We start from the raw sequence: 26,888 nt of genomic DNA, 5'->3' as shown, positions 1-26,888 counted from the left end.
GACAAAACAATGTTATTATGACGAAGATAAAGCTCCTGAAGATTAAAGGATTGTGATCCATTCAAATACAATATGATAAAAGCATGCCACACAATTTTATCCATGTCCAATTTCAAAAAGGGTGCATCCTTTATTCATAAAATTTCTCCCATTTCATCTTATATTTGCCATGATTTACCTAAGCTACACTATTAAGATGACAATTTTACGTGTGTCTAAGCTGAGTTTTTCGTTCAAGAATTCAATTGGACATACACAGCTTATACCAAAGACAACCTGAACTTTTTAAACCTATAAACATATTACAAACATGCAGAATAGGTATAATATCTGAAACCTAATAATCATGTGATTATTTATAAATAGAAAGTGGCTTCTGCAGAGTAAGCAGCCATATTTCTAAGCAAAGTACTATGCAATATATTGCTTATTGATTGGTGAATTATAAAGAATTCAAAAAACAAAAGTATAATTTAGGCCAAATAAAAAGAAAAGAATATTTTCCAAATGTTATTCTAAATTTGTTTTTCACTGTTATCTCAGCATTCATCGCTGCAGAAGAGAGGACTCGCTACAGGAACAAACTTAGAAAGGCAGAAATTCCAGCGCCGCCCTAATCTAACAACCTGCCTTCAAAGTTTAATTAACTAATAATCAGAATCAGAAAAACCACAAAAATGACAATAGAACCATCTTTACCCTAAATCCAGGATCAAATCCACAGAAATCCACCCTAGAGAAAGAGATGAAGAAACCAAAACCAGACCAGACCAGTCAAAGACATCTTTGGTGTGCTAACTGCTAAATCCATAAATCCTCATATGATAAAATTCACAAAAAAATTGAGACATTTGTTTTATCGTTTTTATTAATTTTTTTCTAAATAAAGAAAAGCAACAACAAACAGGAACAAGAGAAAGGAACTCTGTGGGATGATGCCCTATATCCTAGAGTACAGAGTAGCATACTGCAGCTCTTACACATATAGTACATTAGTAACTTTCATGCTAGATCCGTTTACTCTTTCTTGTGTGATTGGGTACTGAGATCCAAATTTTTTTATGCAGCAAATTAAAATAATATAAAAATCTCAAACCGAAAACAACCCCCAGATCTATATACCTATATCTGCAACTTCAGAAACTTATGAATGATGAAAATGTTATCTTCTTTACCAGAACACAGACATGGTGTCCACCTCCCAAAACTTGAAACCAGTTTTGGGCTTTAATTTCTATATATACTTTAGTTAGTTTTTATTTTTATCAGAAAGGAATAAATCTCATTGAAAGGGGGAATTACTAAGAGAAAAAGAACACATCATGACATAACCAAATTAAGGAAGAGGAAATATACCCGGATCCAGAAATCAGATATAATAGCAAATCCTAAAATATGCAGATATGGTTAGGCAGAAGATAGAGGTTGGATGTTCTGATAGAAATTGTGATAGAAGCCCTAGGTAGGTAAGGACGAAATTGAAGACATTGAGGCTTGAGAAACCCAAATGGCTATGGATAATGGAGCATAATGGCATGTCTTTGAATGATTACACAAAGGGAAAACACCAAACAAGGGCTCAAATAGAGCAACAGGCAGTGCCCGTCCTTGAGTGACAGAAAATGACATCTTCTTTTAGCCTTTATTTTTCTGCAGCTTATCTAACCCTCAATGTCTGTCATTTTATGGTTTGCACACTTCTCAATCAGAAGCTAAAACATAAGGTTCTACACATGCTCTTGTCCAAAAGCTAAAACTAACTTATGATAAAGCTAATAAGAAAGTAGAAAACGAAACACATAGAAAAATCAAAGAGAGGGAAAAAGAAACCTTACAAGATGAGAAGGCTAGGGTTCAGTTTGGCCTTCTTCGAGGATGATTATGGGGTTTATTGTAACTGCTCAAGCCTCTCACGAACAGCGGCCAAATACGTTTCACCTTTGAGTCATGGGGTGTGCTTGTCGACGCGGAAGGGAGAGTACCGAAGAGGTGACTGAAGCAGTGATGAAAGTTGTGTAGGGCAACTGAGCGAAGAAGCTAGGTCATCGGTGAGGTCTGAAACGCGAGTGAGGTCCACAGTAACGCGAGTGAGGTCACTGAGTGTCACGTGACCATCTACATGTCGTGCACACCACATCGGTCTCCATGAAACAAACGTTGTGGAAGTTTCAGCTTTCTTATTCGAGTACGGGTATCTACATCACCGTTGTTGTTTTTTAACTGATAATTACGAAACTACCACCGCGTGTTATACTACAGCGGTTATTTTTGACCGATGTTGTTGTTGTGTTGTGAAAACTACTTTTTCTAGTAGTGCAACTCAAACATAGCTTCATCCAAACCTTGATGAATGAAAGTAAGTGCTTGTTAATCCTTCTTCTTCGACTTCAACAAAGTCTCCTTCTCATTTGGTGACAAAATAGCCTCATTTTGAGATTGGGTATAACCTTTCTCTACAATCTCCCATGCATCTTGAGAACCTAACAAGGCTTTCATGCGACGACACCAATTATCATAATTCCCTTTGGTAAGACAAGGGAATTGAAACATACTCAAGCCATTGCTTGCCATCTCTCAACTCACAAAGTGTTTCTCTATCAACTCACAAAGTGTTTCTCTCTCAACACTCTAGAACTCAAGCTCTGATGCCACTATGTTGGAAGAAGAAGAAGATTTTATTTCATTTGCCACACAAAATACAAGAGTATGATCCCCTATTTATACTAGAATAGAGTGACTACTCACATAATTTGCTTATTCAAGAATACTAAATGCTCACATAATTGCTTGTTCAAGACTTTGTAACTTACAACTTTACAACTTTCATCTTCCACAATTTAAGGCTCATAAAACTTGTTATTATTATTTTTCTAATTAATATCTAACATCTTTATGTCTAAGTGTGATTACTCATGTAGGAGACTGTGTTGATAAGAAAAAAAGGGAATGGAAAAACTACTAAAAATATAATAGGCCTTGTGATAGAAAGGAAAAATGAAGATAACACAAAGCCTCTAGAATTAAAGGAAATAAACAGTATGAATAATAATGGTGATAGGAAATGGAATAGAAGGGCTCGGGGGAAAGGAGAGGAGGGAAAAATACTTATTTTTCCCAATTTAATGATATTTGAAAGTAACTATCAAAATTAATTTTGAAGGTAAAATTACCAAAATAGATATTAATTGTTTTTGGGTGTCTTTTGCATTATAATTTACCAAAATAGCAGTGTGTAATATCCCAATTGCCTCGGTAATTACAGGGTTAGCTAGTTAGTTAATTACCAAATTATTTTGTTTTTATTTTATTAACCACTGTTTTTGCTGTACGGGCAAAGAACCAACATTATAAACCAAGAAATAACACTTTAGTGCTAACCAAGCAATATAATAACACTGATATCATGAACCAACCGAACCAAATAAAATGTTAACAGAATAACCTTAGAAAATGCTACAACAACACCAATTATAATCGTTCCGCAGCAAAATAACAGTATAAAAATAACAGGCAGTAACGGAGAAGCAGTTCCAGGATAACTTCACCCAAAATCGATTTTCAATACATGAATCACGTCCAACACAATAATCAAACATCATGGTCTCCTCTTTTTTTCACGTTTGACCATTCTTGATCCACGTCCAGGGGTTGCCAAAGGACCTTCAGCGCTTATGTGTCAACAAATCATTCCTATTCGTCTTATTCTTCCTCCAGCTTTTCTGGTTCTTCAATGAAGATGTGTTTGATATGTGATATTTTGGACCAAAACTCACCGACATGTGGCTGGCATTTTCTACACAGTTCAGGACAACCGACAATTCTCAACCTTTCAAGTGCGGTGAGGTGATGGATGTTATCCGGGAGAGATATAAGCTTTGGACAATCTGATATTTCAAGTGCTTTAAGATTAGTCAGAGTTGACAGCCACTCCGGAAGCATTTCAAGATTGTCGCAGTTTTTAATGAACAAGGTCTGTAAGGAGTTGGCAGTTTCTTGAAGCCATTGAGGTAAGGCCACCAGCTGTGGTAAACCCCAGAATGCAACATATTTTAACTTCAACTTGGGGTTTTGTTCTTCATGGTCGTCCTTCCACAGTTCCAAGTCCAGATTAACACAGTCTACAACAAATAGAGTTTCTAATTCAGGAAAATTTGTAACATCCAGTGGCAAAGACTTCAGACTGTGACAGTCAACAACATACAATGTTTTAAGAGCAGGGAACTTCACCCCTCCAAGGATAGACTCCATATTATGGCTTGATGCAATATACAGATGTGCAAGCGTGATCAAGTTGGTAATCTCACTGTAAGGCAAAACAGGTTGCTTTGTAGTTATCTTCAAATGCCGAAGACTAATCAATTTTCTTAATGCTTTGGGCAATGCTTTCAGCTTCTTGCATCCCCGAACACTCAACAATTGCAAATTTTGGAGTTTGCAAATAGAATTGGGGAGTCTCTTGATATTGCGATTATTCTCAATGCTGAAATATCTCAAGTGTTTCAACTTACCAATGGAACGGGGCAAAGTCTTGCATGTCGAATAACTTAAATCCAAAACTCGCAATAATTTGAACTTTGACACACAGGTATTTAGCAAAGATTCAACGTTGCCTCCTTCTGCACCATTTGGAAACATTATGGTTCTCACAACTACCGATTTTGAGGTGAATGAATTTCCAAGACAACTGTATTCAGCAAAAGACAGATGCCGAATATTCTCAGGAATATTTTGAATGTGGGAATTTACAAGTAGACACTCCTCTTTTGTAACAAATACAGCAAGATCATGCACCAAATCATGAATTCTAAATTGATAAAAAGTGCCACAATCGATAAAATCTTGAAGGAAAGATCTTGAGAGTAATTCATCCAGATACTGTTTGACAACATCTTCCAGTGTCTCATTTTTTCTGGGTGATGCAAGGACACCAAGTGCACCCCAAAGCCTAACTACCTCAAAACTACGAAATTCATAATCCTTTGGGTAAAGCGAAAATAATGCAAAACATTGCCTCAAATAGGAGGGCAAGAAATCATAACTTAACTTAAGTGCAGGTAAAATGTCATCTTTTTTTTGTGGCAAATTCCAAATTTCATTGTCTCTCACACATTCCCACTCATTTGCCTCAAACTTTGAAAATAGTGAACTCCCCAATGTTCTCACAGCCAATGGAATCCCTCTGCATTTTTTCACAATTTCTTTCCCGATATTTACCAAATGAGGATGTTTTTGCTCTTCGCCTTCTTTAAATGCCCATTTGACAAAAAGAGACAATGAATTCTCCGAAGAAAGTCTTTGTAACTTGTGAGAGGTAACAGTTCCCATCATGGAAGCAATGGAATCAATACGTGTAGTCACTAGAATTTTACTTCCTGCAACCCCTTCTTGTATTAAATTCCTCAACTCAACCCATTTAACACGGTCATCATTCCATACGTCATCCAAGACAAGTAAGAATTTTTTACCGGCAAGTTTGCTTCTCAATTGATTTTGTAATTGCTCCAGATCGACCATGTTTAAATTCTGTTGGCGAAAAGGAGCATTAGCATCATTAGCAGAATTGATGATTTTCATAATGAGTTGGTTAATGTCAAAGTCATCAGAAACACACACCCACATCTTCAATGAGAAACACTCATATATCCTCTTATCATTAAACACAAACTGTGCAAGTGTAGTTTTTCCCAAACCTCCAATCCCTACAATGGGGATAACAGAGAGACTTTTATCATCATCATTGGGATTCTGCTGCATCAAAAGCTCTATGATCTTTTCTTTATCATGTTCCCTTCCTATCACATCCGAGTCACTCACACGGGAGTGTGTCATGCGACTCGTGTCTCTCCTATGAACTACTCGTGTGTCAACATCAATTATTCGGAGACCAAACTTATGCCTATCAGCTGCAACCTTGTCTAGCCTCTTGCTGACATCTTTGATTTGTTGAGCCATCTTGGAACGAAAAACAAGTGGATTAGAACTTGAGAAGAAGTGGCTTACCTCGTCTTTGATGGTACCATGAGCTTTGAGCACTTGCTTTCGCAGTGTTTGGCACTCAAATTCATTCAACACATCTTCGGCATCATAGAAGACACTTTTGAGCTGCCTCAGCCATTCCTGCAGCTCATGGTTATGCTCCTGCTTTTGATCGGCATCTAACAGCACTGCCTTGACTAATGAGAGAGTCTTTTTAAGGTCTCGGAGATGGTCGTACAAACCCACCACCCGAGAAGCTTCTTGGAAAGCATGAGAAGCAAGCTTTGTTATGAGAGACTCAGCGATGCTGAAGAGAAATGATTCAGCCATGGTTTGTGTTATCCCGAATTCCAACACCAGAGATCGATCGGAAGTAAAAATACAAGTAGTCACTGGTCAACTCTAGTTTCTGTGGCCAATGGTTAAGGTTGCCCCGAGGAGAATAATTTCCTTTATAAATCTCTATATTATTCACAGATTGTTTCATAATTCTCCTTTCTTAATTTAATTTATTATTTTTTAAATTAAATTTCTATCTGGATGTTCACAGAGATTATTTTAATTTACACTTTAGATGCTTTTTTAAATTTCATTGTGAGCTTCAATTTTATTTTCTCTTAAGTTTGAAAAAAGAAAAATTAATATATTACAATAACTAAAACGGAATAACAAATAGTCAAATCCAAAAATAGGAATTTTACAAGAATCATTTTCAAAATGAAAAATTTAAGGCTCAGACAAGAATAGACAGTATATTATAAGGGCAAACAATATATTTAATCGTATTATTGTAAGGATTAATACGAAAAAGGAATATTAAAATAACTAAAATAAATTAAGTAACAAAGACGGTACTGTATTATAAGGATAATTTTACATGGATCTTTTAAAAAAATGTTTTACAAGGATTAAAACAAAAAATAATAATATATTATAGAGAACAAATAGTATTATTGGTCTATTTTTTCTAGTGTTTAGTATACATATTACCCTAATTAATTTCTCTAAAGAAATAAAAATAAGACTAAAACTAATCTTAATTATCAAACTGTATCCTATTGGATCAGATTTAAATTTTAAACCAATTTGATCAGACGATAAATCTATAAATTCCAACTCAATACAATCTAATTTGAAATTCCAACTCAAAGTGTATCTTGTATATATAGTTGTTACTTTTTATTTAGGCATTCTGGAGTTGTCATGGACAATAATTTGTTTTCAGTGGGATCTTGGCTAAAGGATTTTCCGACATGTGAATTCTCTTTTGTGCAGTAGAATTCAAATCCAGCTGCATGTTTGAAAGATGTTTTGAGTTGATGGTGGTTGTGTTTTGTGGCACTCGGGATCGGGATTAACAAAATTGTGTCTTGTTTCTTGCTTCATAGAAGTGTGTTATGTTTAGGTTGGGTTCGGTTATTTGTAGGAGTGGCGAGAATATATTGGGAACTATTGATGGGTTGATGAAAAATGACCCAAACATGGATCTAGTGTGGGAAATTAAAGATTTGTGCATTTCCCACCGTGCGAGAGGTTTGTCCACCATATGATATATTATTTATAAATTTAATGGATCTGATATTCTATGGTTAACCTGCAGGATTACTTGCAAATTATCCATATTTAAACCATTAATATTACAGGTGTTATTAGAATTTTGAAATAAAATATTTCATGTGTTTGGTGAACAACTATGACTTTAATACGTACTCATGCATTGATAGTATAAAATAATTTTATATTATTATTTAATTATAAATTATTATTTGTATGATTTTTGAGTTAAATATAATAAAAATAAAAAATAAAAATAAATCATAAATAGTGGTTTATGTTTGAATGATGGTACCTCAATGAATCACCTATTTTCTCAACAATTGTCTTTTTCCATCATTGACTTTCATGATTTGGGAGAAACCAACACATCTGGTCCATTTCTTTGTCTCCCTGTTACGGAAGAGAGTGGTAATTAATGTGTTGAACATTTTTCAGAGGTATATATAAGGTCTGTGGAGAGAGGGAACAAGTGGGGGGAGGGGGGAGTGTATGCATATGGAAGATGGTGCTTCCAAAACGAAGGAGGAATATATAGAGGTATCATGTGCATGCTGTTGTTGATGTTATTTCTAATAACATGTATAATATAATTAATTATTTAAAAATTAATAATCATGCTAGTTGATTATCGCATATCTAAGTGATTGATTGAATTTATAAATAATATTATATCAAAAGGTGAAAAAAAGTCTCGCTCAGTGGGAGACACCAAAAGCTTTCGAATTCTAGGCTGCGTCTTCTTGTTATCTAATATCCAAGCATAATAATAAGTCAAGAATTAGTATCGTGCATATAATATATGCAAATGGAGTCAAATTCATGGGCAAGACAACATAAATTTTCTCTATATGTAAAATTCAAGTATATCAACAAGTCCCTTCGTCGTGCATGATGAATGAGTCCCTTAATCTTGCTAAGCTAGTTTCCTGCAAGTATCAGTATCATAAGGGTTTTCTTTCAAGATTTTTTTTCTTGGTTTTGATTCAGGAATCTACCAGCATTGAGTTAGGGTTAGTTAGCAGTCTCAACTGTGAGAGACAGGGTACAATGTGGAACAATGGCGCAAAGTGAAGTTTATGATAGAGGAGAAGGTTTAGGTTGAAGCTTTGATGGAGAGTGGTGAGGAGGTAGCAAGTGAAAGAAGTTAGGCATGACTGGCAGGGAAGATTCTAACTCAGGGATCTTTCAACAACAAGGCTTCATGGCAACAATAGTGCAAATTTGGAAGGTGCGTGGGGGTGTAGAAATCAATGAAGTAGGAAGGAACCTTTACACCTTCAGGTTCCTAAATGAAAAGCATCGAGCACAGGTTGAAGAAGGAGGGTCATGGTGCTTTGATAGAAGATTGGTGGTTCTCAATTCAATGAATATAGAAGAAAATCCTGCGTAGGTCAATCTTAATCATTGTCCATTTTAGATTAGGGTTTATGATCTTCTGGTGGGTTTCAAAACAAAGGAGATGGCAGAGCGAATTGGCAAATCAATGGGGAATTTTATCAAATGGGATAAGTGCAATGAAAGTGTGATGTGAAAATCTTTCAGAATAAGAGTAAGTGTTATGGGAAAATCTTTGTTTCTTGTGCAAATGCTTGGATCATTTGATGAAGGAGTGACTGTAAGGAAGAAGATACGAATGAAATTGATCAAGATGATTTACCCTAGGGGTCATGGATGAAAGCATCTCCCATGAGAGCAAACAAGGTAACTGGAATGAGGTAAAGATTGGGAGCTTTGGAAGGAGGTTATTGGAAAATACAAGGAGCACTCAAATTTGGTTAAAGGGAAAGGGGCAGACCTGAGAATATCGGAAAAAGGAAAAGTAACTCTGCCAGTGTTTTAGAAGTGTTGTTGTAGGTGCTGGAAAGATGTCAGTTGGACAAGGGCTCAATTACTAGGAAAGAAAAGCAGACAAAACAGGCCCTACCACTGATGAAGGTGAAGGTAATACGTGAAACTCTTGTCTAAGTGTGATTACTGATGTAAGAGACTCTGTTGATGAGGAAAAAAGGGAATGAAAAAACTATCAAAAATATAATAGGCCTTGTGATAGAAAGGAAAATGAAGATAACACAAAGCCTTAGAATTAAAGGAAATAAACAGTATGAATGATAATGGTGGTAGGAAATGGAAGAGAAGGGCTCGGGAGAAAGGAGAGGAGGGAAAAATACTATTTTTTTTCACAATTTATTGATATTTGAAAAGTAACTATCAAAATTAATTTTCAAGGTAAAATTACCAAAACGGATATTAATTGTTTGTGAGCGTCTTTTGCATTATAATTTACCAAAATGGCAGTGTGTAATATCCCAATTGCCTCGGTGATTACAGGGTTAGCTAGTTAGTTACCAAATTGTTTTGTTTTTATTTTATTAACCACTGTTTTTGCTGAACGGGCAAAGAACCAACATTATGAACCAAGAAATAACACTTAAGTGCTAACCAAGCAATATAATAACACTGATATTATGAACCAACAGCACCCAAAAAAATGTTAATAAAATAACCTTATAAAATGCTACAACAACACCAAATATAGCCGTTCTGCAGCAAAATAACAGTACAAAAACAACAGGCAGTGGAGATCACAGTAAATATACGTGATGCATTAACTTGATGGACAACGGAACAAAGTGAAGGACAAAAACGAAAAATCTAACACTGAAATTTGAGAATTGATTATCCCATGACGCAGCAGCTCCAGGGTAACTTCACCCAAAATCAATTTTCAATACGTGAATCACGTCCAACACAATAAATCGATATACATAGATTCAAGTGCGGTAAGGTGATGGATGTTATCCAAGAGAGATATAAGCTTTGGACAATCTGATATAAGAAGTGATTTCAGATTAGTCAGAGTTGACAGCCACTCCGGAAGCATTTCAAGATTGTCGCAGTTTTTAATAATCAAGGTCTGTAAGGAGTTGGTAGTTTCTTGAAGCCATCGAGGTAAGGCCACAAGCTGTGGTAAACCCCAGAATCCAACACATTTTAACTTCAACTTGGGGTTTTGTTCTTCGTGGTGGTCCTTCCATAGTTCCAAGTCCAGATTAACACAGTTTTCAACAACCTGAAATTCTAATTCTGGAAAGTTTGTAACATCCAGTGGCAAACACTTCAGACTATGACAGTCAGCAACACGCAATGTTTTAAGAGCAGAGAATCTCACCCCTCCAAAGATAGACTCCATATTATGGCATGATTGAATAGACAGAAGTGCAAGCGAGATCAAATTGGTAATCTCACTGTAAGGCAAAACAGCTTGCATTGCTTTGTAGTTATCTCCAAATGCCGCAGACTAATCAAATTTCTTAATCCTTTCGGCAATGCTTCCACTCCTCGCATCCCGAAATATTCAACAATTTCAAATTTTGGAGCTTGCATATAGAATTGGGGAGTCTCTTGTGTTGGAACAAAGAAGCTTTTCACACACACTCACACTATGCACTCACTCACTCTATGTTAGAGAATAAGAGAAGATGAAAGAATTGATTGAGAAAATAGAGAGAACTTAGAATTCTGAATTAAAACTTCTGCACTGTCATTCATCTCATTCATGATCACTTTTATACACACTGCACATATAACTATAACTACCTTCATAGCTGTCAAACTAACTAACTCATAACTAACTAACCGAATTACAGCATACATCAACATCCCTCCTTAATTCAGATTTGTCAAGGATGTCACTCCTAAATTGTCTCTCAATTCCTTGAACTTGATAGACTTCAATGGCTTAGTTAGTATGTCTGCAACTTGATCTTTAGACCTGCAAAACTCCAATTCAAGCTTCTCCTTACTCACTTGATCACACAGGAAATGAAACTTGGTTTCAATATGTTTACTCCAGCCATGTGCCACAGGATGCTTAGCTAAATCAATTGCTGATTTGTTATCCATCAACAACCTCATAGGACTGTAATTTCTCAAGTTTAGTTCTTCCATTAAAGCTTCCAGCCATAGAGCTTGACAGGCTGTCATAGCAGCAACAATATGTTCTGCTTCACATGTTGACAAAGCAACTACACTCTACTTCTTTGAGCACGTACCAAGAGATTGGTGATGTTCCAAATTTGAAAACATAACCAGTAGTGTTTTTCCTATCATTCTTATCACCTCACCAATCTAAATCACTATAACCAAACACTTCTCCTTCTATATTCTTCTAACTGTAAGGATATAAAATGCCAAGATCCAATGTTCCTTTCACATACCTCAGAATCCTCTTTGCTGCCAAGAAGTGGGGTATCTTTGGTTTCTCCATAAACCTACTTATCAACCCAACACAATAGGCAATATCAGGTCTGGTGTTACATAGGTACCTCAATGAGCCTACAATTTGCTTGTACAAGGTAGGATCAATTTCTTTCTCATCCCCATCTATTTGCAACTTAATTCCAGTTTCAGTTGGTGTGATAACAGAATTGCAATCCATCATATTGAACCTCTTCAGAATGTTTTCTGCATACTTCTTTTGATGCATGAAAATCCCTTTACTGGTAGAAACAAATTCAATACCCAGGAAGTATGATAGTTCACCAAGATCAGACATCTCAAATTCATCCATTATTCTTCCTTTGAACACTCTTATATCTTCTTTACTATTGTCAGTCACTAGCAAATCATCTACATAGAGACATATTATCAAAAACTCACCAGAATCTGTGTTTCTGGACATAAACTTCATGCTCAGTAGTGCACTTGGTGAAATTCTGCTGGACTAGAAAGCTATCAATTTTCATATTTCAGGCTCTAGGAGCCTGCTTGAGGCCATATAGTGCCTTATTCAACTTGTAGACTTTATCCTCTTGTCCTGCAACTACATAACCAGGTGGTTGAGTTATGTAGACTTCTTCTTCAAGTGGCCCATTCAAAAATGCTGACTTCACATCCAGTTGATATAGAGACCAATTTCTGTTGCAAGCAGCTGCCACAATGAGTCTAACAGTTTCAAGTCTTGCAACTGAAGCAAAAACCTCATTGTAATCCAAGCCATGTTTTTGCTGAAATCCCCTTGCTACTAATCTTGCCTTATACTTGGACACATCTCCATTAGGCTTTACTTTAGTCTTATAGACCCACTTCACATCAATTGGTCTTTTTCCTTGAGGCAAATGGACTAACTCCCAAGTCTGATTCTTCTCAATTGATCTCAATTCTTCTTCCATAGCTGCTCTCCAATGTGAACTTTGTGAAGCTTCATCATGACTCATTGGTTCTGATTCAGCAAGTAGAGCAAAGTGCACAAAATCCCCTTCTGTAGTGATTGTTGTATTAGGATACAATTCATAATCTCTAAGTGTTTGTGGTACTTGTCTCTCTCTTTGTGACCTTTTGAGTTACTCTCCACATGATGGGACATCCTTTTCACTTTGTTTGTCTTCAAGGTTCACAATCACCTTTCTTTCACCATTGTCAACAACATTTATTTCCCAATTCCAGCCCTTTGTTTCATCTATCAAGACATCTCTTCTAATCACAACCTTCCTCATTCTAGGATCATACAACTTGTAGGCACCAGTTGGATGATATCCAATGAGTATCATTGGTTCAGCCTTGTCATCAAGTTTCTTTCTGTTCTGCTCAGGCACATGCCTAAAGCACAGTGAACCAAATATTCTGAAATGACTCACACTAGGCTTCTTTTCTGACCATGCTTCTTCAGGTGTGTATCCCTGCAATCTCTTGGTGGGACACCTGTTTAGAATATACACAGCAGTAGAAGTTGTCTCTCCCCATAAATAATGAGGCATTCCCTTCCCTTTCATCATGCTCCTGGCCATGTTCAAAATGGTTCTGTTTCTTCTCTCAACAACACCATTATGTTGAAGTGTATAGGGAGATGTCACTTCATGAATTATCCCCTCTTCATCACAAAATACTTGAAATTCATGTGAGTTATACTCACCACCTCCATCTGTTCTAAACACTTTGATTACCTTATAACTTTGCTTTTCACTCAATAGCTTAAACTTCTTAAAAATGTTAAACACTTCACTTTTCTGCTTAATGAAATAGATCCACATTTTTCTAGTAAATTCATCAATGAATGACACAAAGTAACTATTACCTCCTAGGGATTTCACTTCAAAAGGACCCCACACATCAGAATAGATCACTTCAAGCTTTCTTTTGGATCTGATTGGAATTTCTGACTTGAAAGAATTCCTTGGTTGCTTTGACACACAACACTCAACACATAATTGTTTTGGTATCTCAATTTGGGGAAGACCATGAACCATTTTCTTACTTTTCAATTCACTTAAACTCCTGAAATTTAGATGACCAAACCTGTGATGCCACATCCAGCTTTCATCACTTATAGAAGCAGCCAAGCATTGAAATTTTGCAATCTGAATTCCAATCTTGAATGTTCTGTTTCTTGACAAAGAGGCCTATAGAATCAGCCTCCTCTTGCTGTCAAATATCTTCATTTGACTGTCCTCCATCTGCATTGAGTAGCCCTTTTCTAGCAACTGTCCCAAACTCAGCAAATTGTTCTTCATATTGGGAACATATAGCACATCATTGATAAATGAGTGTTGTCCATCCTTCCTCTGAATCATCACCTTTCCAATGCCTTCTACAGTTACAGAGCTGTTATCTCTGCAAACTTGATCTTGCTCTTCACCTTATCATCAATATTTACAAACCACTCTCTATGTCCAGTCATGTGATTGGAACAACCTGTGTCAAGATACCACAGATTAACATTGTCTTCTTCTGAGTTTGTTGTTGTCCTTAGTAACACTTTATCAGAGTCAGAATCCTCATCTTGTGCCAATTGAGCCTCATCTACATTTCTTGGAACCCTTTTATTTTTGCATTCATCTGCAAAATGTCCCTATTTCTGACGGTTATAACATTGAATCCCTTTCTTGTTGAATTTTTTCTTGACCACTTTGTGATTCACTCCATTTTTCTTGTCAGTTTCTTCATTTTGGTTATGGTTTCTAGAACTGCTGGAGCCCTCACCTGACCCCTTCCACTTACTGTTTTTCCACTTTCCCTTTCTATTCTTACCACCATCATAGTTGTTCCCTTTGGTTGTTTGGGCTTGCATAGCTTGCTCAGCTGATCTTTGTGAATTTCTTTCATTGAGCCTCATCTCTTGAGCTTCAAGAATTCCTTGCAGTTCTTCAATCTTCATTTCTTCAAGATTTTGGCCTTGCTCAATTGCCACCACTATATGATCGAATCTTGGTGTCAAGGTTCTTAATACCTTGTCAATGATCCCCAAGTCTGATTGCTTGTCACCATAAGCATTCATTTGATTTGTAATTGTCAAGACTCGAGAAAAGAACTCACCAATGCTTTCTTGATCACTCATTTGTAAAAGTTCATACTACCTTCTCAAGGTCTGCAACTTCACCTTCTTGAGTTTGCTATCCCCTGCATAGGATTTCTTTAGAATATCCCATGCCTTCTTTGCAGTATTAGCAGATCTAATTTTCTGAAAATTATCTGCATCTACACACTGATGAATAATGAACAATGCCTTTGCATCTCTTTTCATCAAATCACAGTGAGCCACCTTCTATGCATCAGTTGGGTTCCTGTCAAGTTCTTGAACCCCTTCTAGCACCACTTCTGTCACATCTTGAAATCGAAAGATTACCTTCATCTGAGCACATCAATCATCATAGTTCTTGCCTTTGAGAACAGGCATAGATGCTGGAAAATTTCCATTCAAGGAAGCCATCTCAATTTCAGTATCCAAGGATCTTGAACCTCTGCTCTGAATACCAGTTTGTTGGAACAAAGAAGCTCTTCACACACACTCACACTATGCACTCACTCACTCTATGTTAGAGAATAAGTGAAGATGAAAGAATTGATTGAGAAAATAGAGGGAACTTAGAATTCTGAATTAAAACTTCTGCACTGTCATTCATCTCATTCATGATCACTTTTATACACACTGCACATATAACTATAACTACCTTCATAGCTGTCAAACTAACTAACTCCTAACTAACAAATTGAATTACATCATACATCAACATCTTGATGTTGCAATTATTCGCAATGCTGAAATATCTCAAGTGTTTCAACTTACCAATGGAACGTGGCAAAGTCTTGCATGTCGAATTCCTTAAATCCAAAACTCGCAATAATTTGAACTTTGACACACAGGTATTTAGCAAAGATTCAACGCTGCCTCCTTCTACACCATTTGGAAACATTATGGTTCTCACAGCTACCCATTTTGAGGAGAATGAATTTCCTATAAAATTGTATTCAGCAAAAGACAGATGCCGAATATTCACAATAATATTTTGAATGTGGGAATTTATAAGTAGGCACTCATCTTTTGCAACAAACAAAGCAAGATCATGCACCAAATTATGAATTTTAAATTTACAAATAGTGCCCGAAATGACAAAATCTTGAAGGAAAGATCTTGACAGTAATTCATCCAGATACTGTTTGACAACATCTTCCGGTGTCTCATTCTTTCTAGGTGATGCAAGGAGACCAAGTGCCCCCCAAACTTATGCCTATCAGCTGCAACCTTGTCTAGCCGCTTGCTGACATCTTTGATTTGTTGAGCCATCTTGGAACGAAAAACAAGTGGATTAGAACTTGAGAAGAAGTGGCTTACCTCGTCTTTGATGGTACCATGAGCTTTGAGCACTTGCTTTCACAGTGTTTGGCACTCAAATTCATCGAGCACATCAATCTTCGGCATCATAGAAGACACCTTTGAGCTGCCTCAGCCATTCCCGAAGCTCATGGTTATGCTCCTGCTTTTGCTCTTGATCAGCATCTAACAGCACTTCCTTGACATATGAGAGAGTCTTTTTAAGGTCTCGGAGATGGTCGTACAAACCCACCACCCGAGAAGCTTCTTGGAAAGCATGAGAAGCAAGCTTTGTTATGAGAGACTCAGCGATGCTGAAGAGAAATGATTCAGCCATGGTTTGTGTTATCAGGAATTCCAACATCAGAGATCGGAAGTAAGTAAAAATACAAGTCTTCACTCGTCAACTCTAGTTTTTGTGGCCAATGGTTAAGGTGGTCCCCAGGAGCAATAATTTCCCTTACAGCTCATGCAATTGACAAACAAAACACGTGGGTGGGATACTTGAGAATCACAAATAAATATATTTTAATATAGATTTGCATATAAAAATAAAAAGGGTGAATTTTGAACTAAACATGATTCTTAATTCAAAAATTTCTATTAATTTCATTTCACAATATATACTTGACTCATTTGTATTTCTAATAAGCTATATCTCATAAACAATCATTCTTAAACTCTTTTATTTTACAAAAATTCTTAAACTCTTCATGTCTAGAACAAAATCATCATTTGAACTTATCAATTTAATCAAGGGATAAATATGTTTTAGATTTTCATAAATTAGTGAGTTTTATTTTAGATCTTTAATAAAAGAATTACATTAAATCTCTAATAAAGTAAAAATTTTATTGTTAACTTCTTAATATTTTGTTTTAGTTGATTATAAATTCCATAAATTTTAATGAGTTTTTAGTGAAAAAAATCTTTTAAAATCAAATATCAAGAAACAAAATAAAAATTTTATTTTATTAGGAATTTAAAATAATTTTTTTATTAAGGACTCAAAATAATATTTATTAATTTACTTATGGTATACCTAAATCATATTTTAGCTTATGGTAATTAGCTTTCAAAACTTACTATTTACAGTTTGCGTGAAAGTTCCGCCTTGAAAGCATCACCTCCTTTATCAAAGGTTGAAAAAACTTCCATTATCCATGAGGCCATATGGCCGCAATACATATGAGAAGCATCCGGCAAAAAGCTCCCATCAACATAGGTACAGACTCGTCAAATTGACCATGGTGGTTACCAAACATGCAGCACAAGATCACCATGAAGTTTCCATACCACTTAAATGTGCTGCAATTAAACGAGTTAATTTTATTTTCATTTTAAGACAACAGTACTTTTATTACTTCATGTTTTATGATTTTTTTCATTCCTGTTTAACAACAAACATGTCACGGTTGTTGCTTCAATTTTCTTACTATTTTTGGGCCTAAATTAGTTAGTGTTTTTAATTGAACTCTATCAATTATCCATTAGTACACACGCACATTTCTAAATAGACCAACAAATTTCCACAAAATACCTCAAATATATTCTAAACATATTTTCATGTCCAAAATATTATTTTATAAATCTCTGGATTATGCACTGATTTTTTCATAATTCTCTTTTCTTAATTTAATTTATTATATTTTTAAATTAAATTTCTATCTGGATGTTCACAGAAATTATTTTAATTTACACTTTAGATACTTCTTTAAATTTCATTTTGAGCTTCAATTTTATTTTCCGTAAGTTTTAAAAAACAAAAAAAAAATGAATATATTACAATAACTAAAACAGAATAACAAATAGTCAAATCTAAAAATAGGAATTTTACAAGAATCATTTTCAAAATTAAAAATTTAAGGCTCAGACAAGAATAAACAGTATATTATAAGGGCAAACAATATATTTAATAGTATTATTGTCAGAATTAATACGAAAAAAGAATATTAAAATAACTAAAATAAATTAAGTAACAAAGACAGTAACTAAAAAGATAATTTTACAAGTATCTTTTAAAAAAATATTTTATAAGGATTAAAACAAAAAAATAATAATATATTATAGAGATCAAATTGTATTATTAGTCTATTTTTTTATAATGTTTAGTATACATATTACCATTATTAATTTCTCTAAAGAAATAAAAATAAGACTAAAATTAATCTAATCCAAACTGTATTGGATTGGATCAGATTTAAATTTTAAACCAATTTGATCAAAATATAAATTTATAAATTCCAACTCAATCCAATCTTATTTGAATCCAATTCAAAGTGTATGTTGTATATAGTTGTTACTTTTTATCTACATTAATACTAATAAAGAAATAGTGTCTTTTTAGGCTCAATATTCTCTGACCACCACATCATCAATTCTCCTGCACCTCAACAAAACATGAAAATCTTAAAACACCTAACCCGAAACTAGTATGCCAGTCAGCAACATGATAAGCAGGAGTTTATTAGGTTTAGAGTTGCAGCAAAAAGTTTCAACTTTTTAAATGCCTTAAACAAAGACTTCATGAAGAACATGAGTGAGAAGGTGAAATTATTAACATAAAATAATTGACCTATGATGTGAATATATAGCATATCTAAGATATATATATATATTATATATATATATATATATATATATATATATAATATATATATATATATATATATATATTGTGTGTGTGTGTACAAAATCAAGTTGTGTTATTGGTTCCAGAAACATGGAATGGCACATCCAGTACCCGACTACAAAAAATGCATATCCACTCATATGATAGGTATGCATCTTAGTATCATTGTTCTACAATATAATTTCCATAAATCCCTTATAAGTTCCATTAATGACTGATGTTTCTGTGCGAGGTAATCTTGTAAGAGGCTTGGTAGGACTCTAGAGTAATTTAAAGATTTTTCAGGCTTTCTATAATTTAAAAATTTTATGAAAAATATTTAAATTATAGAAAGCTAATTAAAATTATAGAAATTATAGGACCTCTAGATTAATTTAATCTAAAAAATGTGTTACCAACACTTCTACCATATTATTGTGGTAATGGATAGAAGAAGAATAAACATATTTGAACCAAATATATATGTATGGCGTAGGAAATATGACAAAATAATAAATTAATCCCTTGGATAAAAAGAAAGAAAAAAAAAGTGAAAGGGATTCGGAAGTGCATGTGAAGTGAAGTGAAGGAGAGTTGGTTTTGGTGATTTGGCTAGTAGACAAGCACCTTTGCCTTAGTCAAACAACTTGAGTCAACCTAAACCCAAAACCCATTAGAGATAAAGTGTGCAGGTCCATCACACTTCACTTTCCAATGAAAACCACATCCCACATGATCTTGCTCTAGGAAATTGAAAGATCAAAAGATCTCTTCACCAATTTACCTCATTTTCCAGCCCCCCTCCCACTCCACTCCAAACACATATATTCTCTCTCTTGTTGACCCCACACCACTAGCCTCCTCACCTAAACTTAGTGTAAATATTAATTATTGGCCGACAAGTGTCAACCTTTGATTGATACACGCACATCCAGTCATGGCCCCATCAAAAGGTTCGAAGCTTTTGCTTGCTAAGGAGTTTCCCATCATTCATTGTGCCATGTGTCCACTCATATGAGCATACCAACCTTCCATTCCTAACCTAACACTACTATTGTCTATTGAATTCACAATAGGAAAGAAAAGGGTACTGTGTGAGGCCAGTGAGTGAGGGACCCTAAATTATGGATCAACTACTAAAATTTCCCTTGAAAGCCATAACTTTTTCAAATGTATCATCCTAGCCAGACACCCCATCATCATCTCATGAAATATTGGCAAATTAAAAAATGTTTCAAAGTAAAATCAACAAAAGCTAATTTATGCAGTAATTAGTACTTTTGTAACTGCCTAGATGAAATTATCAGAAGGCAAAGCAACAAGGAGAAAGAGGAAGACGAGAGTGTGCGTAGGTGGGGCATGGCTAGTGATTACATATCGACGATATATAAGAGCGTTGGCTACCATGTAGAACACCAACAGTGTGCCGATGCTGATCAACTCAATTATAATGTCAAGCTCGGTGAACAGCGCAATTGTTGCTGGCAAAGCCCTACATCAACAACAACAACAAGAAGAAAAATATTTATTTAATGTATGGTATGGTATCCTTCACACTTTCCTTATCTTTATTACTTGTTTTATTTTGTTAATTAATTCCCACTTTCTCCTCTTGTGTTTTTTTATTACTATAATGTTTTCATGGGATGACATTAATTCGTATGTGTCGATCTTGCCATGTTTTAATTAAAGTTATTACCTAGGTCAAGTATATGGGGTGTTGAATCATCATTTCATTTCTTTCTAATATTAATATTAAAAAATATAAAACATAATGCTTAATTTTATTAATTATTAAAGAAAATACATCAAGTAAAGTTAAAATAAAAAGCTCATCTAAGTTTAATTTAATTGAGTGTTTTTTTTTTTACAAAAAATTAATTCAGTGTTGAGACTAGTAGAAAACTAGAACTAGTGAATGAAACTTAATTAATCAGTGTCAAAGTTTTCTTTTGGACATATTAATTAAGAATGGAAATACCATTCCAACTATTCACCAAAAAAAAAGTACCATTCCAACTTATGGCATGCATCTCGTTGACTTTGAAACTGTTTTGGAGAAAGATAATGTTTTAAATTGTTTTATTAGAATTTTATGTACTACTGTGTTTATGAATATTGTGTGATCAGTTTAAAAACTACTGTGTTTTAGCTTTTGAGAAAACAATATTTTAAAAATACATTCAGAATATTTTTTGAAAAAAAATGAGATGAAAGTTTCTATATTACACTGGTTAATTGCATTTGATAAAAAATATTTTTGCAATTTTTACATTTTTAAATTTTGAAAGACTATTAATCTTAAATATAATATATATATAACTTAGGACATACAACAATTCACATATTTCATTAAACTTTCACCAATATCTATTAATTGACATTCTTATACTCATGCTGTATATATATATACGCATTCAGTGTAAGATTAAAAACAGCAAAGTAATACAAATGATAGATGGAATAAGTAATAGGATGTGACAAGAAAAATTAAGGTAGAAGAGAGGTGAAGGTATATATATATATATATATATATATATATATTTGAATAGAGAGGTGAAGGTATATTAGAGGTATATAAATATCATTATTTTTTATTCACACAACAAAAAATCATTATTTTTTTACTGCAGATAAATATCATATTATTATTTGTATACAATTAAAAAGAAGAATCCTAACATCTATTTTTTAATCTAAAACTGCCACTATTACTTACTTATCTTATCTATAGATTTAAAGATAAATATGGCATTAATAAAACGCTAAATAATTGGTATTCAATTACTATCGATTGTCTTTAATCACTTTAATTTCTCCTAATCACTTTAAATATTAATTCTATTAATTTTTTTAACGAAAATTTAAAATACAATTTGATTGACGAAACATAGTTTCAACCAATACTGTGGAATAAAGTTATTGAGAACCGAATACATAAACCATCCCTTTCTATATACAACAATGTAGGAAGAAAGACTACGATAATGTTTTATAGATAAAAGTTAAATTAATTATTCCTGATAGGACAAAAAGGCCTTCAAAATGAAGTTTATATATCGTGAATGAGAGACAACCATGTTAGGCAATGAAGGTGAATAGCAAAAATAAAAGCATACATAAGAAGTTTGATACTAAACGCCGACTATTTAATGTAAGGTAATTAAAAAAATTTATGTATTAAAAATAAAGAGTGTAAATATTAAAAAAAAAAAACTAACTTGTTAGTTATCCCGTCGTCATTAATATATACGATCCTTTAGCAGATGACTCAAAGTCATCCTGGTACTGAACTTTAGAGAAACATAGCATATTAAGATACGTGAAAAGACATTATAAAGTACTAATGCTAATAAGAATTCGTTGAATATGTCGTTATTTGAGTGAACCAAAATTTAAATATATGATTCTTCATTAAAGAAATGCCTTAAGTATAACTAACCCAAATTACAACTTTATTTTATTGCAGATAAATACTGAGTCATTTTTCGTATCAGTACTCATTATATGCATGAAAATTAAAAGTGACAAGTTTCCGTATCCTCAGGTGTGTTAGTACAATAACATTTATAGAAAAGTGCATGTTGAAATGTCTACGATTCTTCTAGAGAAAAAAGACAAAAGTTCAAATGGCCGAACCTAGTATATAATGGCTTGAGCTTCTTTCTTATATTTTGTTAATTAAGACATAAACAATACACCAAATTAAGACATGTAAACAAATTTGCTTACCCAAAAAGACCGTGGCATTCATTGGTGTGCCTGTTGAAGGATGCACTTTGGCTAACCATGATGGCACAAGTCGTGCCCTTCCTATAACACAAAGGTATCTTGCTTGGCCTAACATGGCAACCAAGAGAGAAGCCACTATTCCCAAACTTGCACCTGCCCCAACAAGGTTGCTTGCCCAATTCCAACCAATTTTCAGAAAAGCTATTGAAAATGATGCTTTCTCTGATATCTATATTAAACCATAGTAATTAATTAGCTTTATCACTTATAACACAACAAATATTATACTATATGCCTAAAGTAAGGGTCCAATTCATGCTTACTATAGGAAATAATTAAGGAATTGAGAGGCTTCATATATATGACACAAATTGTTTGATATAGTACTAGTGAGTAGGGAAACAGTTACAAGATTGTCATGTTAGTTGAAGAAAGAAAGAGAGGAAGAGATTATAGATTTGAATATCTCCTATTAACAAAAACTATCAAATTAACAACGAATATTGATCGATTAACAGAAAAATACTGAGTACAGACCTTGTTGTAAGGAACCATCATGCACAAAGACAGAGCCATTAGGCAATAAAGCAAAGTGGTTATGAGAACTGAACCCACGATTCCAATGGGTAGGCTCTTAAAAGGGTCTTTAACCTCCTCAGCCATGGTTGAAGCTGAGTCATAGCCTATATAACTGAAGTAGACTATTGCTGCTCCATCAAGAACACCTCTAGCACCAAAAGGAGCTAGTCTTTTGGAGAAACCAAGTTTTTGGCACTTCCATTGCAATAACCAGCGATTATGATGAATCCGAAGAAAATAACATGGAAGGCTGTCATAATGAGGTTTAACATGGAGCTTTCCTTTGTACTGCAATCAACCAGAAAAATAACAATAAAAAAGAAGAATAAAACAATCAAGTATTTTCAAAATTCCACTAAAACCCTGACAAGCATAAAAAAAAATTGTAAATAATTAATGGTTCAGCATTATGATTAAAAAACATAAGCAAAATAGGTAATAAAGTAGTTTGTTAGTTGTCACATAACAGGATAATATATTTAAATGCTTATCCAATGAAATATGGATGACTAAAAAGTAAAAACTGATAATAAGCAGATAGCATCATAGCAAAAACCACATATTCCTCGCAGAATGAAAAAAATAGAAATAGTAACAGTTAAATCAACCAAACCTATGACACAAGAAGAGAGTGAGAATAAGAATGAGAGCCACAGCTGGAAAATCCAACATGCTATAATCCTTTGGCAAGCCAGGGACTTCCACCCTCCACACATTTGGATCATTTTCTCCAAATGCAATGCTCAAATATTCTGTAAAGCTCCTTGCCACGGCAGCGTTTGAGAACACATACTCCATTAGTATATTTGCCCCAGCAAAATATCCCAAGAATTCCCCTACACATAACACACAATTAATAAGTAAATTCAAAAGGTATATATAGTAAACTAAAGTCTAATGAACCAAGTGGGTTTAACTCAGTTGGTTAAAAATTTTCTGATACCTATTTTTGATTCTCACGGATATAAGAAAAAAAAAACAAAAATCCAATGGAATAAGAAAAGAGTTTGTACCAAAGGTTAATCTTAAATAACTGAAAGCTCCTCCTGCAACTGGAACTTGAACAGCAAATTCAGTGTAACACAAAGAGGAAAGAAGGGCTGAAATTCCTGCTATGATGTAGGAAATGAAGACTGAGGGACCAGAGTGGTGAAGGGCAACAGAGCCAGTAGTGACAAAGACTCCAACACCAAGCATTCCTCCAACACCAAGAGCCACAAGATCATGCCACTTGAGCTTCCTCTTCATGTCAGCACCAGATCTGTGCCTCACTTGGTTGAATTCCTGGTCTGGGGTCCAAGTGGCTAGCATTCTCTTTCTGAGCCTGTGAGGGGTTTGGGATAGGGAATGCAAATAACTTGATAACTTTTTCATGCTGTTGGTTGCAGTGTGGATGTTAGACATTATTAACAATACCGAGTTTCTTGGCTTGGCTTGGCTTCAATAAGGAGGGGATTGAAGGTTTTAAATAAGAAGTTGGGGGGGGGGGGGGGGGGGGGGTTGCTATGCTTTGCTTGGTTCCTTTTGCTAACAGTTGATAATTAAGAGGGCCTAGCCAATGTCCCTAGCCTAGTTCTGACCAGAAATTATTATATGGATTATGGGACCCATGGTCCCCAAACAATCACAATATGACCCATAATTAATTAAGTATTATTAATTTCCTTTCATAAATTAATTAAATTACTTGATTAAGAATTATATAAAATTTAGTTGAAATCATGAATATAATAATTTGAAGCTATTTAGTATTTTTTTTCTTTATATATATATATATATATATATATATATATATATATATATATATATATATATATATATATATATATATATATATATATATATATATATATATATGACCCACTTCTTTTTACAGTATGAAAGCCGCCTAACTAAATCCCTAAAATGAATTTTATACCATTAGTAAGTTTTATTTATTGTTTTGGTTTTATGTTAGTTTAAGATAAATTTATTTTCAACATAATAATTATTACCAATTTCTAAATGTAATTCTAATTTATTGCTATATTTCCTTAATTATTATTATCCCTTAATAATTACACGTCATTTGCAGGCTATTAAATAATTTTTTTATCAAGCAAATAACGTTTATTTTTATTTAACCATTTTTATCGCTCTTTTCTCTTTCAACGTACTTTTCTTAGTTACTAAATTATTTCCACTCTATTCCACCTTTGTGTATGTGTTTTTTTTTTTTTTTTTTTCTGTTTCGCCTTTGTGTTCATTTAAGTGAATTATTGAAGTTACGGATATCATCATGTTATGTTATTTATGAAATTTTCAGTAAATAATATCAAGATGTAATTATATTTTTTTAAGAGAGAAATATTAATATCACCGAATTATAAAATTTTGACAAATAATTTTATAGTTTAGATAACCTAGAAGAATAACTAATTAATGAGATTGATGAATTATCTCTAACCTACTTTTTGGACGCAAGCATCCAACGCGAATATAAGAAAAAAAAATATAGGGAAAGGCTCATTTATTATTAAAGAAAAATGATAGCTTTGTAAGGGGAATATCACAATATGATGAAGAGGAACTTTGACCTAATTCTTTAGAATTTTCCCTGGAGATGAAACAATAAAAAGATGTGACAAGCATCCACAAAAGCACCGAAAGATTTCTCTTCACTAAGACTCAAGAATGGTTGGACATGATTCTTGTGTACAAAATATCACATATATTGTGCAGTACGTGGCCACTAATACAGTTGTGAATTGGTGCTTGTATGGTTATTAATTAGAGAAAGCAAACAAGTGACCGTTCTTTATTAGACGGAATCATTCTGTTTAATTAGTTAATTAGCAGCCTCAAAGCATTTCCTAATTTCCAGTATAATGATCTATCCAAGAATGACACAGCATAGTTTCAATAAACATTTAGCAATTGTTACTAAAAAAAAGATATTGTTCCCTTTTAAATTAAGGTTCAAATCTAGCTTCCATTTTATTTTTTCTTTGGAGGGCACGAGGGATCGGGAGTCATATATGACAGCCAATAACTTGATTTTATAACTCTCCCTTCTATATATGAGCTACGTACATTCAAATTCAAAAAGTTCATCTTTCTCGCTTAGATATATTAATTTATGATGAATCTTTCGCTGATAACAAGTGTAAGTTTTAGTATGGAAAGAAATTAGTTTAAGTTTAATTACATGTAGACAGTTATACACATGTCATTTCTGCATATATCGATATATGCCTCACTGTGTATGTGAACTTGTCAATCACTTTTAAATTCCATCCTGGACCTAATGAATGGCGCTAGCTGGCGGTATATATAGGAATGATAATCACTTGGCCTGTCCCATTAATTTGTTCTAATTTGAGGCTAATATTAATAAGTTTGAATTTTATAAATTAGATTTCATCTATTTTGAAAATGAGTTTGAGTTATATTTCAAATCATTTCAACTTAATTTGGTATCTTGTATTTTTATTTTTAAAAAAAGTACATGTTGAAAGTGAAATAATTTTCAAGTTATTTGATTGAGTAAAAATTGAGATGAAAGAATATATATATATATCCTCCTATTCAATTTTATCATCACTTTAAAATAATCAGTCTTAAAATTCTTATAAGAAACGAAACAAAGGCCGAGCAGGCATCTCGACCAACCAAACTCACCTTGTTATCTTTTTTGTCCGACAACAAAAATAATCAAGAAAGAGACTCGAAATAGCTATTTCGAGTAGCTCTAGCCTTCACATAAGTATACAGACAGAGAGCTCAAAATGTTTGAATAATCGTCCAATCATTCAGATCGATGAAGTTGGAAGAGGGTCACGTTTAGGATCTAAATAACGCCCATTG

At 33.8% G+C, this 26,888-nt stretch overlaps 2 protein-coding genes and 2 pseudogenes across 2 annotated transcripts in view; all 4 read right to left on the bottom strand.

Moving 5' to 3' along the window:
- LOC114406328 overlaps positions 1–15,705 on the bottom strand; it is a 28,841-nt gene extending 13,136 nt beyond the window's left edge. Inside the window, exons 1-2 of the mRNA XM_028369017.1 lie at positions 15,596–15,705; positions 7,826–7,923 (exon numbers count right to left, since the gene is read on the bottom strand). The gene's annotated coding sequence lies outside the window, so the exon portion shown is untranslated. The remainder of the gene's footprint in view (positions 1–7,825; positions 7,924–15,595) is intronic.
- LOC114406329 (putative disease resistance protein RGA4) lies at positions 1,860–6,504 on the bottom strand. Its single transcript, XM_028369018.1, has 3 exons — positions 3,774–6,504; positions 2,448–2,522; positions 1,860–2,115 (listed from the first exon to the last, which is right to left on the bottom strand). The coding sequence occupies exons 1-3, from the start codon at positions 6,304–6,306 to the stop codon at positions 1,946–1,948; spliced, it is 2,778 nt and encodes a 925-aa protein (XP_028224819.1). The 5' UTR covers positions 6,307–6,504; the 3' UTR covers positions 1,860–1,945.
- LOC114406330 lies at positions 9,962–16,528 on the bottom strand (annotated as a pseudogene).
- A 5,870-nt stretch (positions 16,529–22,398) lies between these two features.
- On the bottom strand, positions 22,399–24,510 carry LOC114405052 (annotated as a pseudogene).
- Positions 24,511–26,888: the final 2,378 nt, after the last annotated feature.

Source organism: Glycine soja, chromosome 3, assembly GCF_004193775.1.
Source record: "Glycine soja cultivar W05 chromosome 3, ASM419377v2, whole genome shotgun sequence".
NCBI classification, from domain to species: Eukaryota; Viridiplantae; Streptophyta; class Magnoliopsida; order Fabales; family Fabaceae; genus Glycine; species Glycine soja.
This window is presented reverse-complemented; position numbering and strand designations above follow the sequence as displayed.